A 14,897-nucleotide genomic window follows, 5' to 3' on the forward strand; every position below is an offset into this window, starting at 1 on the left:
TTCAAAGTGGTGGAGCAACAAGGCAGGCCTCATTTGCAGGTCTCAATAAGCAAGGTCATATGCACTATTTAAATAGCCTGAACTCGCATTGTTTCAGACAGAGTTTCTCAAACTTTGGGTCCTGACACCAAATGGAGCCCCCTTAGCTCAATGTTGCATTCCTGAAAAAAATGTGCAATAGGAAAAGGTTTCTGATAGCACCTATTTACATGAAACAGTTAACAACAATAAGCAGTGTTTACAACAGACTCTGCAGAAAATGCTTCAGCTGTACTCCATAAAAAGGAAAATCATCTTGTTTTGCAAACCTTGCAAATCCAGATTTATTACCAGTAAATGTTTGGTATTATATCTATTTTATATACCCATATACCTGGGGTCACGTCAAAAATTCTCTGGCAGAAAGAGGTCAGAAGTTAAGAAGCCCTGGCTTGTGTTTTATTGGTTGTAATCATCACCTTGAATTATGTCCAGAAACAGGCAAGTGGGAATTGTTTTTCCTGTGGGATCCTATGCATTAAGATGCAGCTAAACAAATTATGATATTAAATAAAAATGCAGTTCAAAGTTCATTTACTGTACTATAGACAAGCCTTCTACCTTAATAAAAGACATTATGAAAGGTACACCCTTGTTTTGTCCATTGTTCTTTTCAGATGGAGACACTTATAACAACTTATCTTGCTTGAGTTGACTGGGCCTTTGCTGTCTGGAAAATCCAATACTGGCTGTCAGAATATTTCACTTTACTTTTGTTGGTTCTTTCTGTTCTGATGGAGGAGAGTGGCCTCCTGGTTTCTTCATTGGTGGCTTCTAGAACAAGCCATTCTTTTGATGTTTGTTAATTGAGATTTACTTCCTTTCATGTAGTACTTCAAAAATGGAGAGGCTGATTCTTCAGTGGGCTATAAAGGATATTCATGTTAAGCCCATGTTCTTACTTCTAAAGTGCATTAAGTGGAGTGGCTCTTCCTGCACCTTTCCACTGAGATGCTGAGACAAGGAAACTGAGACTTCTACCACCTCCCCAACTTTGTAGGCTCTTATTGTGAATAGTGCTATTGGGTGGCATAAAGTTTTTAAGAAGTTTCATATAGAAGTATTGAGATTCAGGTGTCTGGCTGAAGCTCCAGACTGTTTTATTCCTCAGAGTTCACCAGGTGCTCTCAGTGAAACCCCTCACTGCCACTTCTTCTCCCTCCCTACACTCAAACACATACATGTATATGTGCACACAGACAATAAGATGGAAGTAATAATGGTGGCACCGCTCACATGATTCTTATAAGGGTGACTGAATATGTATGCAGAATGCATATGTATTCTCTAGAAATGCTGACCGAGTGCGGCGATCAATCTATGATCTGAAACAGCTTGAGTCAAATGAGGTTGCCTTTCTTGACATACTCTACTTGTTCCCATTCAGGCACATTCACCCATCAAACAGCACCCCTGCAGCAGAGAAGCCGGTGTCTCCTCAGGCACTAGAGGAAGCTTGTGAGGCTAGCGAAGAGCAGCCAGAAAGCAGTGGTGGGCCTTTGAGTCCTCACTCAGAAGATCCAGAGCCATTGGAGAGTGAGGAGAAGCCTGCTGGTGAGTGGTCTTCTCTTTTTATTAAGAGCCAGTAGGGATTTCCTTTGGAAAGTACCATATATACTTGTGCATAAGTCAACCTTATGTGGGTCTGGCTAATGATGTCATCAATAAGAAAAATATTGTTTTCTTTCTAAATGCCATAACAGCGGCTTAAATAGTTTATGGCAAGCACCTGGAAAAAAAGTATTATTCCATTTGTAAATGAGTGATTGGCCAAACTGCTGAACTTTGCAGAATTTCATAAATTAACTTGTCTCCTTGAAAATAAAACAATACAGTGCTTTCAAAATAATTGGAAGCCTTTTGCAGAATATAGGTAGAACATTAAAAGACTGGTCCGTAATAGTGTTGAGTGATTAAAATACTTGTTAGAAAGAAGAGAAAGATTATGATAAATGTTGTACAATTTGGTCATCTTTGTGAATTTTACTTATATAAATATACATAGGTTGTTAAGAGCTTTCCTAGGACAAAATATTGTGAAACTTTGTCTCAGTGTAAAGTTGGGAAGTTTTCTTTCAAATATGATACAAATGTTTTACTATTATTAGAAAGTGTAAAATTACCTCAGTTAATTGGTGGCTTTATATACCAATAGCTATGTTATAATGTGTACATTTTGGAAATAATAATAATTTAAAAATGTCAACCTCATGTGTAAATTGAAGGTTTTGTGGCCAAAGGTATGTATTTCGCTAAGTCAAGGGTAAAAGCACCCTGCAATAAATATATATTTCCTGCTCGTTTTAAAAACACATAAAGGGAACATACTTAGGAAGAGAGGGGAGATCCATTTATTTAAGTGGTTGTAGTGGGATGGGTGGGATAAATTACATTGTTGATCTTAAGAGGTCTACATCAGAAAGGAATATAAATGAGGGAAAAGAATGAAATGATTCCTCACGCAAAGGTGTGGAAGAGAAGAGGAAGGAAAGCTACCTGCCTCTTTTAAGGACCAGAGCAAGAGCAGTGACTAGAGGTAAAGAAGAGAAACTCTTTCTATTGCCCCTCCCTGGGGCACACTGAAGAAGGACAGCCCTCCTTCCTTCTTTGCCTTTTTCAACCTGTGTGGAGTTCAGTAGCAGTTTGAGGTAGCCATTTAGGGTGCTTAAGATGGGACACAATGGCAGAAGCTATTTTTGATATGGACTTACTACATATGCTTCTCAGCAGAAAGACTGTAATGGGCATTTTTCATAGGGACCCTAATAAAAATTGTCACGGTAGTCTCCTCTGCCTCTTGTTCCTATCCCAGCTTTGACTTGTATATAAGTCAGCCCAGGCACAAGAGTATGCTGCTGAGATGAAATGGATGAAATGTTCAGAAACTTTAAATGGCTACTATCAAGAACTCTAGCTTGGCAAGCGTTGCTTCTTTGTTGTAATCACACTGTCTCCGATGTGGTTCAACCCCAGTTGTGTAACGTCTAATTCCAGATGTAGACACGCTTTTAGAAGTATCTGATGTGGATCCAGAGGTCCCTGCAGGGCAGGAACAGATGGAGGTGGAGACTCCATTTGAGCCTGAAAAAGCCCCCTCTCCCCCACCTCCTCCTCCAGTTCCACCAGGTGAGTTAATGGGCTGTGATGAACCCAGCATCCATGACTGGGTTAAACCCAAGCCCAGGTCTCGATCGAGATGATGCAAATGTATGACTTTTTATACAGAAGTTACCCGTTGAATTTCAACATAATGACATAGGGTATGGACTTCGGTGGGATCCATGTGTCTGAAACCCCCCCCCCCCCCAAACAGACCAAAGCTGCCCCCTGGGACAACCAACAAATGGGGCAAAGAGGAGAGGAGTGTGGTGTTGTGGCTGAGCACCTTGTTATATTATATATGTTTATAAGAGAGGCCAACCAATCAGCTGTAGCTAAAGCTAGCCTGTGCTTACCATATATCAACAATAATAAACACATTCAAAACTTACATTATAATTAGATATTCTGTTACACCCCCTTTCCAAATGAAGAAAGCATTTGGAAGGTACTCTTTGAAGACCAATGGGCCATAATGGGTCAAATGGCATCAGGATGTATGATCATAGTTCTGCAGCATCATAGGCTTTGAATCTACAGTGCTGGCTGGTATACTCCTGTCAAGGACACAGCTGTGCTCTTCTTCCCCATGCAGGAGCAGATGAGTGGAGCCATCCCCACACAGATAACACTTAAAGAGCTTGTTGAGACTTGACCTTGACAACAAGTTGTCACTTTGGGTCTGAGCCTGCTATCCAAGTGCCAGCTGAGTGGCTTTGTGTATTCTTGCCTTAGTGTTTGTGTGTATGTGTGTGGGGGGGGGGGGGGCGTAAGCACTGACTTTAAGAGCCTTTGCATAGCCACTACTTGGCTCTGGATAACATTGCCTACACTGCATTTAATTCTCTGCAGGGAAGGTGTGGTATGGGCTACCTTCTGATTCTAAGCCTTGGCTGCTCATGTGATGTTGCAGGCTTTTCTCAGGATAGTTTGGGACTGATAGACATTTCATTTTCCTTATACTTGCAAACAAGGTGGCTCCTCTGTCTGTTATTTGCAGAGGTGCTGACTGTCCCCAAAGACTTGGTTTCATACAATCCAGATTGTTAAAAACCTTTGGTGTTCCATGGCAGACATTGAGGAACATGAGGGTTGGGTGTAGTAAGCAGGACTGTTTGTGGAATTCCCTCCTTAGCACAGAGCTCTCCAAACTAAGGCCTGTTGGCTGGATGTGTCCCTCCAAGGTTACTTACGTGGCCCCCGACCTAAACTTTACACTTAGGGTCACCCTAGGTCTGAAACTACTTGAATACACACAACAACAACCACAATTCTAATTAACTTGACACTCTCATCAGCCAAAAGCTCACACTTCCCATTAAAATACTGGTAAGTTTATGTTGGTTAAAATTGTTCTTCATTTTAAATATTGTATTGTTCTTTTATTTTATTTTTTGCACTACAAATAAGATATATGCAGTGAGTATAAGAATTCGTCCATATTTTTTTCAAACTATAGTCCACCCCCACAACAGTCTGAGGAAAGGTGAAGTAGCCATTGGCTTAAACAGTTTGAGGAATGAACTTTATCACCATTTTGAGCCTAAGTTAAGACTTCCTGGTATACCTGGAATTTTTGGTCTATGTGTGATTTGATTCTAAGGTGGTATTTGTGTCATTTTTAAAAAAACAGCACAGAGTGGGAGTTAATAATTTTGACCCTTGCATGTCTCTAATCAAAGAAACACTGTCCATTATCCTTTTGCGGAAGTGTTCCATCCTATCAGAATGTCTTACTCTTCCCTCCCTCTTTGCCTACTGCTTAGATCCATTGCCTCCTTCCCACCCAGAGGAGTCCTGCCTTGGTGCCAAAGAGCCTCCTTCATTTGAGTTGCTGCCAAGAGAGACGGAGCCCACTGAGAACCATACCGGATCAGCAACCTCCCCGCAAGAAGAAGAAGAGACTTCTCCAGTTAGCCCTCCCCCTGATACTGTTAAATCTGTTTCTCCTGCCCCTGGTTCTGTCAAAGCTATTTCCCCTGAAGCTGCCGATGTGGAAGGAGGAGAGCCCAGTGAGGAGGCCATGGACACTGGGGTGGAGGCACCAGTTCCAGACAACACCGCCAGCAGCAGCATCCAGCCCAGCCAAGAGGAGGAGGAAGAGGAAGAGGAAGAGGAAGAAGAGGCAGCAGCAGCAGCTAAGATGGAGCTTGAGGAGAGATTTTCCCCACAGCTAAGTGAGGAGGAGGCACCAGATGAAGGGCCTGCCATAATGGGGGCGGAGCCCAATGAGAGTCACCTCAACTTTGCCAGTGAAAGCAAGCGCTCTCCCTCCCCTGTGGAGGCAGAACTTCTGGGGAGCACATCGACCCCAATGGAGGCCTATGGGGCTGCCAACCTGCTAGAGGGAGGAGGGGCAAGCGGTGAGGAAGAAGCAGGACTACCACCCCAAACATCCTTGAGGCCCCACCACTTGTTGAAGTCTGATATTGTTAATGAGATCTCAAATCTGAGCCAGGGCGATGCCAGTGCCAGCAGCTTCCCCAGCTCAGAGCTCCCATTTGCCTCCCCATACCACGAAGGTGGGGGTTCTCTTTCCCTGGAAATGGCTGGCCTGACCTCCACTGATGTCAGCCTGCAGAGGGAAGATGGTGGTTCTTTGCCCATGGGTGACATGGATGACTCCTTGCCCTTTGATATGAAGGGTGAGTGTGAGAAGGGACGACGACGTAGCTCCCCAGCCCGCTCCCGAATGAAGCAGGTAAGCCGAAGCTGTCCGCAGGCTGGGTCTGAGGGGTCCTTTCCAGAGCCTTCCCACAGTGCTTAGTCCCTGCCCTCAGGAGTGGTGGGGCTCCTGGAGGAGTGACAGTGAACTGGAGGGGGTCAATGCTCCTTGGCATGTTTCGCTGCACATCATTTCCCCTGCCCTTCTCTCTTCTTCTGGTCATAGGGCCGCAGCAGCAGTTTTCCTGGGAGAAGACGGCCTCGGGGAGGGTCTCACGCAGGCCGAGGGCGGGGCCGGTCACGGTTGAAATCCACCACTTCCTCCATCGAGACATTGGCGGTAGGGGCGGTTTTAGCAGGCAGGACATTATTTTGGTGGGGAGGAAGGGATTGAGGCAGGAAGTTGAATTTGGACATGACTTAGAACTACGGAAAAGCTATAACTGCCATAAATATAAAGGAAATCGGGACTAGGCCCACCCAGTATTGATCTGTTGCTTAGGCTTGGAGACCAAAAGTATGCTCTTTTGCTACCGATGCTCAGCATAACTTGACTTGACTGACCCCCTTATTTTTATTGATGATGCCTGGGCACATTGTGTACACCTCCCCTCCTCTTGTTCTCATTTTCATTTCAATGTCGTAAGTACCTCTTCTCATTAAGACTTGTCACATTCTTTCCAAGAGGTGGCTTCTCATTCTCAAAGTCCTTAAAAGCAGGGTCTTGTAGTCAGGTGTTTGTTTTGCCCCTTACTGCAGCTCTGAGAAGCTGCTCCTGTCGGGTTCTCTGCCCTCCGCTGTTGTTCTTTAATGGCCAGAAGCCAGCGCTCGGAGTAGCTACTTTTCCTAAGGCATAACTCCTGAAATCTCCCAGCTGTTGTGGCCATGAGCTGTTTACGTCTTTTGCAAGGACTGAAAAAACTAATCAGACAAAATAGCACCCCCAAGTTATAGTAGGAGCTCCATCCTTCCGGATCAGGAGTTCGCCTAAGGAAAAGAAGGGGGTGGGGTGGTTAGATTGTAGGTCTTCCCTTTATTTTAGGGCAGTAGTTCTTGTATGCAGCTGACAGGTTGTGAATATGATAGTCCATGCTTGTGTGTGCACCCTTTTTTCTCTAAATGGTACGTGGTGCTTCAAAAGCACCAAGTACCATTAATGTGTCTATATTTTTTTTCTTCCAAGCTTGCTGATATTGATAGTTCGCCTAGCAAGGATGATGACGACGACGATGATGACACAATGCAAAACACAGTGGTGCTCTTCTCTAATACAGACAAATTTGTGTTGATGCAGGTGCGTATGGGCATATGTGTTTTAAAAAGGGTAGCATGACTGAGCCTACATGCAGCTGTGCAAGTCAAAATACACACCCATTATTCATTAAGGGTGATCCATTGCAGTTTCTCAAGTTGCTCCTGACACGAAAAAAAAAGTCATTAAGAAATTGAACTGATATAACTGACTTAAGCCCCAGTTAAGTGATTTTTGAAGTGGGCATGGGATTGACATTAAGCAAAGTCTGGAAACTTGAAGCAGATTTAAGTTGCAGTGGTGGGCTGAATCATTCCCTCTTACCTCAAAGAGAACTCCGTTTGCATTTCTGGGTGATTTTCTAACATTCTGTAAGACAAAACCCTTTAGGCTAATGTGAGTGCTCAACTGAAGTAAATTTTGCTGCATGATCACACACTCTCTCCAATACTTACTGTTTTGAGTTTGCTTGTCATTTGCTGTTTTTGGTGTGTTTTTCATAGGGTGTCTTCCACATTTTTCTTGGCTTGTCTTGGTAGAAACTACAGTCGGTCCTCTATATTTGTGGGTTTAACATTTGATTAATCAAAATTTGATTAATACAATTTGATTATTTATTAATTTGATTAATATCTTAGCTCTAACAATTTCTGCAGGATCATGTTGGAAGACCTAGAGTGTCCTAGAGATAAGATTTGATCAAATCTTTTTCTTAACTTGAGGGAACATCTTTATGGGAATCTTTAGGTCCTCCAGAAGGACTCTGTGATCAACTTCCAGCAGAAGATGGACATAGAATCATGCTGGAGGACCTTGAGTTTTCTAGACAGGTGTTCTTTCAAGTAAAAGAAAAATTAGCTTTTTTATTTGCACTTTTCCACTCTCATGAGGGTCTTGTATTTTTGACCCTGGGGCTGTAGAGGGCTGACTAGCTATTTTCATTCTGAAAACAATTGGTAGCTTTCATTTATTTTGGTATATTTCAAAGAAATTTGCCCTCTCCCTTGTTAAAGACTTGCACATTTCTAAAATGTATTTAATTGGTCAGAAGCAAGAGTGCTATATGTGCCGTCTTATTGCTTAGCAGCCCTAGTGTTTTTGGAGGGTGGTGGCACTCCCTGTAAAGTAGGTGAGAGTCTTGCAACAGAGTCATGGCACCCAGTGATATGAAAGAGGGAGCAAAGCTTGATAGTAACCTCTCTTGATCTTGAGCTGGTATTGAGCCCCTTCTCTTCTCCCTTGTCAGGATATGTGTGTAGTGTGTGGCAGTTTTGGCCGTGGGTCCGAGGGCCATCTCCTGGCATGTTCTCAATGTTCCCAGTGTTACCACCCATACTGCGTCAACAGCAAGGTAAACTCTGCTCTGCCTCTATTGCTTTTCTTCCCCAAAAGTATAGAGTTCTGCTCTTAAGACCGAGATTCTACTTTTCAGTAAAGGTGGCCTGAGCTTGCCAAATGGTCAAAGATATATGTTTTGAATTTTCATCTTGTTGCTGAATTTGAAGCCTCCAGTTCTAGCTGGAGGGCTAGTGGTAACGGCTGTGTTTGTCAAGGAGTTTGGGACTCACAGAGAGAGCATGTGCAGACAGAAGAAATAGGAAACCTAAGAATACTGGTGGGGACAGACCTGGAAAGAAAACAACAATTGGCCCTGTGAGGATTGACATGATGGTTCCTACTGGATCTTTTGGGCTAGAAGTCCTGTGGCCATTGTCCATGTTGGTTGGAATCGTGGGAGTGATAGCCCAAAATATCCAATTCCCTGACCTCCACATGGAATCCCCAAGTTACAAACATCCAACTTAAAATGACTCATAGTTAAGAACAGGGGTGAGACAACAGGAAGTGAGAGAAATCTCCCCCTTGGAAGGGAAATTCAGTCCTGAAAGAGAGTGGGGGAAAAGGTGTTCCAATGAAGTTTTATCACCAATCCTTGTTTCCACAACAAGCCGCATTTCTCAAAATCCAATTATCACATTGTCCCTTGTTTTGGCCTATGAAAGCATAAAGAGTCCCTGGGATCTGACTGGGTCATATAAAATTTAAACCCTCTAACCTGACTTGAAATGCAACCAATTCATTAAGGAATAGGTCTGTGGAAGACAGGGTCATTTTTTCAATTCCTTCAGCTTTGCTCAGAGAGCTAGCTTAATAGGGCTGTCCATATGCAGGGGGATCTGTGGGAGGACACAGTCACTCCAGAGAGCATGGAGCATGCTCAGACAGTTTAGTTGATCATATTTCTCTATAAGAACTTGCCCAGGCCTTGATTTTCTCAGGAGAGGCCCTTCTCAGTCCCAGCTCCATCGCAAGTTCGATGGGAAAGAGAGAGCAACTCTAGAACTCCCTTTTTCCCAGGCAAGCCAGAATGGTCCCTTCCCTGCTATTCTTCCAGAGGCAGGCTAACACCCTTTTATTCAGAAGCGTTTTTTTAGATTAAGTGAGGAGGTGATGTGGTTTTAACTACAAATGATTTAAAGGTTTTAACTTTGTTTTTAATCCCACTAATATTTAATTCTATTTAATGTTACTATATATTTTAGGTTTTAAATTGCATTGTATTGCTTTGAGTGTAAGCCACTTTGTGTCTATTTTTTAAAGAAAAAAAATCAGGATATAAATAAATAAATACTATTATTCATGATCTTGAGTTCCCAATTGGATTACAGCTCCCATTACTCTAACCACAGGGCATGGTAGCAGTGGTGATGGGAATTGCCCACTAACCCCTGGAGTTGTAAGGTTACAACAAATTGGAGAAAGGATCAAGAATGCTGGATTAAAAGCCTCAAAGTCCCCCCGTCCGCCATGTCCCTCCTCCCTGCTCCGTCTCCCAAGCAGAGCCCTCCCTGGTCTTTCCACTGCATCCTGTTATGCTTCTTTGATGCATATTTGTCTCTTTTTCCTTGTTAAAAGATTACCAAGGTGATGCTGCTCAAAGGCTGGCGTTGTGTGGAGTGCATTGTGTGTGAGGTGTGTGGTAAAGCATCCGACCCTTCCCGCCTGTTGCTCTGTGATGACTGTGACATCAGCTACCATACCTATTGCCTGGATCCGCCTCTCAACACCGTGCCCAAGGGTGGCTGGAAGTGTAAATGGTGAGAAACCATGTTTTCCATAGAAGACTTTACAAAGCAGCACTTTGTTTGCTGACCTTCTCATGATAGTATAAGGCTGACATTCTTTTGTGTAGCCCTAATTAGAATACAACCATCCAATCAGTTGCTGAATGGTGAACCAGCACACAGGCAATTCACATTGCGCCAGTTGGTATATTCTAGTTCGGGCTAATAATAAGATTACGGCCAAACACTTTTGAAAACAAGGGTTTTTGAAGGAAGAGCTTTTAAGAAATTGCTGTGTTCTTGTTTTCTGTGTTGATAATAGCTTGAGTCTATTTTAAAATTAATACTTTGTATATTTAAAGTATGTTGTATTTGTGATGATGTGTAAGCCACTTTGAGTTCTAGTTTTAGGGAAATGGGTATAAATAAAGATGACGATGTTGATTGTAATGTTATGATTCAAACAAAATTGGAGTTCGGTATCAAGAGAAATCTAGTTCTTCCAGCTTGTCCCTTCATCGTGCTTCATATGTCAAAACTTGACTTAATTTCCAATACTTCTGTCATATTTCTGCAGCAATTCGCAAATTCTAAAATGAAAAGTCTGGCCATTTTTAAAAAACTTTAAACCTGGACCATATATTTAATAACTCCTGATAATAATTGAGCTATAAAAAATTACATAGATAAGAACATGCAGTATGTCAGCTGCATGTGCCCAGATTATATGAAAGATGTTATAAGACAATTTCAGGTGTACATCTTACTTTGCCTTTTCAATGATAAAATAAATATTTTTGGAAATGTAAGTTATTATTTTCATGTAGAATGATCTTTTTAATGTGAGAGTGGAGGGAATCCACAAGCTCTTTGTGCTCTCCTCACTGCCACCAAACTTACTGACTGCCATATTTTATTGGTGAAGAAGTGGAAAAGCTTTATTTTCATACGAAAAGAAGATCCATGGAGAGCATGCACCTGATTTTTAATCAGAAGCACTTAAAATCTTTATTTAAAACAATGCATGTACTATTTCTGTGTATGCCATATCTGTTTTAAAGAAACTATTTTTTGAAGAAGTGTTGGCATTTTTTGCCACCACTGGAATTCAAGGAGGGCAGTGGTGGTGAGTATAAAACTCAGAGGAATGCCTAGAAGTTGCAAACGCCCTCCACCCCTATTCAAATAGATTTTTAAAAAAGTAAATGTTTATTTGAAGAAGAACCAAGATATTTTATTTATTTATTTATTTATTTATTTATTACTGCATTTATATCCTGCCCTTCTCAACCCCGAAGGGGACTCAGGGCACCCCTTACATAGGTAGCAATTCAATGCCATACATTAATACATGGGTTAATAAACAAAAACTTTAAAACCAAACAAATATAGTTCAGAATATAAGAAAACAGAATATACATTCAGATCAACATATACAACCAATATAACAACAGAAGGAGATGCTCAAAGATGAGGCTGTAAATTGTATTCTTGTGCCAAATAGTCATAAGTATTGTGAGTATAGGTATCTAGTCCTGAATCCCTGATTGAAGAGCGGATGATTCCTCATTGGCTATCCCAGACCACTTGGCCTAAAATGAAGTTATAAATGAGATTTTCAAGCTTGGCATCAGTCGATTGTCATTTTCTTTTGAACAGGTGTGTGTGTTGTGTGCAGTGTGGAGCGGTGTCACCTGGCTTCCACTGTGAATGGCAAAACAACTACACTCACTGTGCCCCTTGTGCTAGTCTTGTTACTTGCCCCATCTGCCAGGTGAAGTATGTAGAAGAGGATCTACTAATCCAGTGCCAGCACTGTGAGCGGTAAGCTAGACCTCTCTGCTGTTGTTTCTGTTTTAAAAACTCAATCTTTATGGTGATTTTATCATAGTAGTCTGATTGACACAAGAATAGGCAATGAAAAATGCTTCCTTTAAAGATGATTCTAGAGAAGCAGCCTAACTATATTACACTTCAAACATGTAGAAGGTAAAAGTTCCACCAAGATAGCACAGTGCTGTGGAACTATTTTCCTATGTTTTTGTTAGCCTTCTTTGCACAGGTTATTAATCCCAATTACTCTGCTATTGGCATGGATGAGGGATTGCAGCAACAAACAAGAGGATTGAAATACCTCCTTCAAAGTTTATGCGCTACCTGACTTGGATGCTAGGTCTACTGCCCTTTTACCTTAAAAAATTATAAATCTCAAAAACCAGAGTGTCACTTAATTGTGTACTTCTCAGGTGGATGCATGCTGTATGTGACAACCTGTTCACTGAAGAAGAAGTAGAGCAGGCAGCTGATGAGGGATTTGACTGTACATCATGTCAGCCCTATGTAGTTAAGCCTGTTGGTAAGTACTAAAGTGCCTCTGTGAAGTTCTCAATGCCATATTTTATATTGCTTTTAGGGTATTTGTTGTAATGTTGACTTATGTTTTAGTTAGCTATGTCTTTTTGGATTGTTTTGCTTTATTTTTCATCACAATGCTTAATTCTTTGTCACAAGCTCACTGTTATTACTGTTTTTTTATTGTGCATTATTTTGATACGTTTGTACTCACCTGAGACATTGAATGCTTGCCTTTTTGTATCCCCTTCAGGGAGAGAGGGCGGTCTAGAAATAGAGTTTTATTATTATTTATTATATACTTCAAAAGAAGAATTATCACCAGTTTCTCAGTGTTGCAGGGGAGGAATTTCATTGAAACCCCTCAAATTGGGAGTCAATCCTAACCTAAGAAGAATTTCTGCTCTTTAAAATTTACTCTCCCCAATCCCATTATTTGTTCTTCAGACTCTTAGCATTTGTGTGTTTATGAGAGCAGAACTGCTGATGGAACCTGAAGAAGGGTTAGCATTGAAAATGAAACAGATCTGTCTACACAGGCTAGGAAATTTCACAGCCATCACCTAGAATATTGCTATTGTTGCTTTGTTTCTTTGAAAGAAGTAATGGTCTTGTCCGTTGTATTACTGTTTATTGGTTTTGTTGAGTTTTGTTTTGAATTTCAATGCCTCTGTTTAGTATCTTATGTTTTATTTAATTGTTGTTTTTTTATCTGGTTGTTATATCTTACTATGCTTTTATTTTAACTATGTTTCTGCTTTGATTGAATGTTTGGCTTTTATGTCTTGTGGACATTTTGACCCATGTGTAAGCTGCCCCGAGTCCCTTCAGGGAGATGGTGGCAGGGTATAAGAATAATGTTGTTGTTGTTGTTGAATTCAAATATATGGTGGTACTAGTCTGGAATATCTGTATGAAAAATACTCTTGTAGCACCTTAGAGACTGAGAAGACAAAGTTGATAGCATAAGCTTTCATAGACTACCCACATCTTAAGAGGTAGATTTAGTCTATGGAAGCTTATGCTACCTATTTTGTTATTTCTCTTAGTTTCTAAGGCTCTACAAGATCCCTTTGCATTTGAAATGAGAGGCAGTGATGAACCACTACTGCATAAGGGCTACAGTAAGAGTGTTTTCAGTGAGGGTAAGCTTATGAATGTACATTTAGGTTGCCAAAGGGAGGAGTGCAGCAAAAAAACGGAAATGAGAAGTGTAGTTAAAAATGATAGACAATTTGGATCATGCTAGTTCTGTTTATCAACTTGATTGGCTATAAGAAAATTAGACAAGATTCAGGGGAGATACCAAGGCTCTCAAAAGTTACTCATCATGACGATGGACCAGAGGGATGCATACGAATATGTATTACATACAGCATTAGAGGCATGTAATCACTTAATACCAGATGATAAAGAATATGTGTAGGAGAATGCAGTTGTGCTCATGTCTTAGTTGTGGGTTAATGTGTAACTGGTTGGCTATTGTGAAAAGAAAATGTTGAACTTGACAGGACTTGATCCTCTTCCTAGTGCCACTGATCTTAGTGTTCTTAGTACAATGACTTTGAGGGTGCTAGGGTTGGCATGTCTATGTGTTTTGATGGCAGGGGACAATGAGGTAGGATAATACGAAGGTTGAATGAAAAGTAATGCCTCCACCTTCGTAACTCCTCAACAGATGGCAATAGTGGTATGCGGCAGGTACTGGCTTGTTCAGTAGACTTTTCTCTATAGTTCCATTTTGGTGGGAAGCCTTAGCATTGAACGGTTGTGTTGTTAAAGTGCTAAGTATGGGACCCTGCACAGACGGTCAGTCAATGCAACTTAAGCAACGCGCAGTCATTGAATTCTTGAGAGTGGAAGGTGTCACCCCAAAGGAGATCCATCAGAGAATGCAAGCTGTTTATGGTAACTGGGCTGATGTGAATACTGTGCGTCGTTGGGTGAGTAAGTTTAAAGATGTTGAGGTGGGAACATCTGACTTGTGTGACAAAGAGTTAGACATCCTGTAACAGTAATCACCGAGTTTCACAAGCAAAAGGTTGACAGATTGATTCAGGACAATTGTCGTTATCATTCAGAGAGAAATTTCAAGCATAATTGGCATTTCACAAGAACGTGTGGGTCACATTACTGCTTTGCTTGGCTGTCGGAAGATCTTTGCACGATGGATAGGTTGAGAGAATGTGAGATGCTCATTGTGGAAACAAAGTGTCTGACAGCTTCAGAAAACTTGTTCATCGCTGGCAGAAATGTATCCAATTGTCTGGTGATTATGGGGAAAAGTGAATAGTGATAGTTAAAGAGCACATTCTAAGGATTATTTCTGCGTTCGATTTATTAAAATATTCCCATCCAAACCCAAGTAACAAAGGTGGAGGCATTACTTTTCATTCATTCTCGTAAGAAAGATTAGAATAATAGAA

The 14,897-nt window shown here is 41.4% G+C and overlaps 1 protein-coding gene across 5 annotated transcripts in view; it reads left to right on the top strand.

The window, feature by feature from the left end:
* KMT2D (lysine methyltransferase 2D) overlaps positions 1-14,897 on the top strand; it is a 132,736-nt gene that overhangs the window by 24,724 nt on the left and 93,115 nt on the right. For 4 of the 5 annotated variants that reach the window (XM_060763910.2, XM_060763911.2, XM_060763914.2 and 1 more), the window contains 9 exons: positions 1,427-1,593; positions 3,034-3,165; positions 4,905-5,839; positions 6,029-6,142; positions 6,986-7,096; positions 8,301-8,405; positions 9,971-10,152; positions 11,779-11,943; positions 12,366-12,475. In XM_060763910.2, coding sequence (XP_060619893.2) covers positions 1,427-1,593; positions 3,034-3,165; positions 4,905-5,839; positions 6,029-6,142; positions 6,986-7,096; positions 8,301-8,405; positions 9,971-10,152; positions 11,779-11,943; positions 12,366-12,475 — 2,021 coding nt within the window. The remainder of the gene's footprint in view (positions 1-1,426; positions 1,594-3,033; positions 3,166-4,904; positions 5,840-6,028; positions 6,143-6,985; positions 7,097-8,300; positions 8,406-9,970; positions 10,153-11,778; positions 11,944-12,365; positions 12,476-14,897) is intronic. The other variant, XM_060763912.2, reaches the window with a different exon arrangement.

The sequence above is a fragment of the Anolis sagrei genome, chromosome 2, assembly GCF_037176765.1.
Source record: "Anolis sagrei isolate rAnoSag1 chromosome 2, rAnoSag1.mat, whole genome shotgun sequence".
NCBI lineage: Eukaryota > Metazoa > Chordata > Lepidosauria > Squamata > Dactyloidae > Anolis > Anolis sagrei.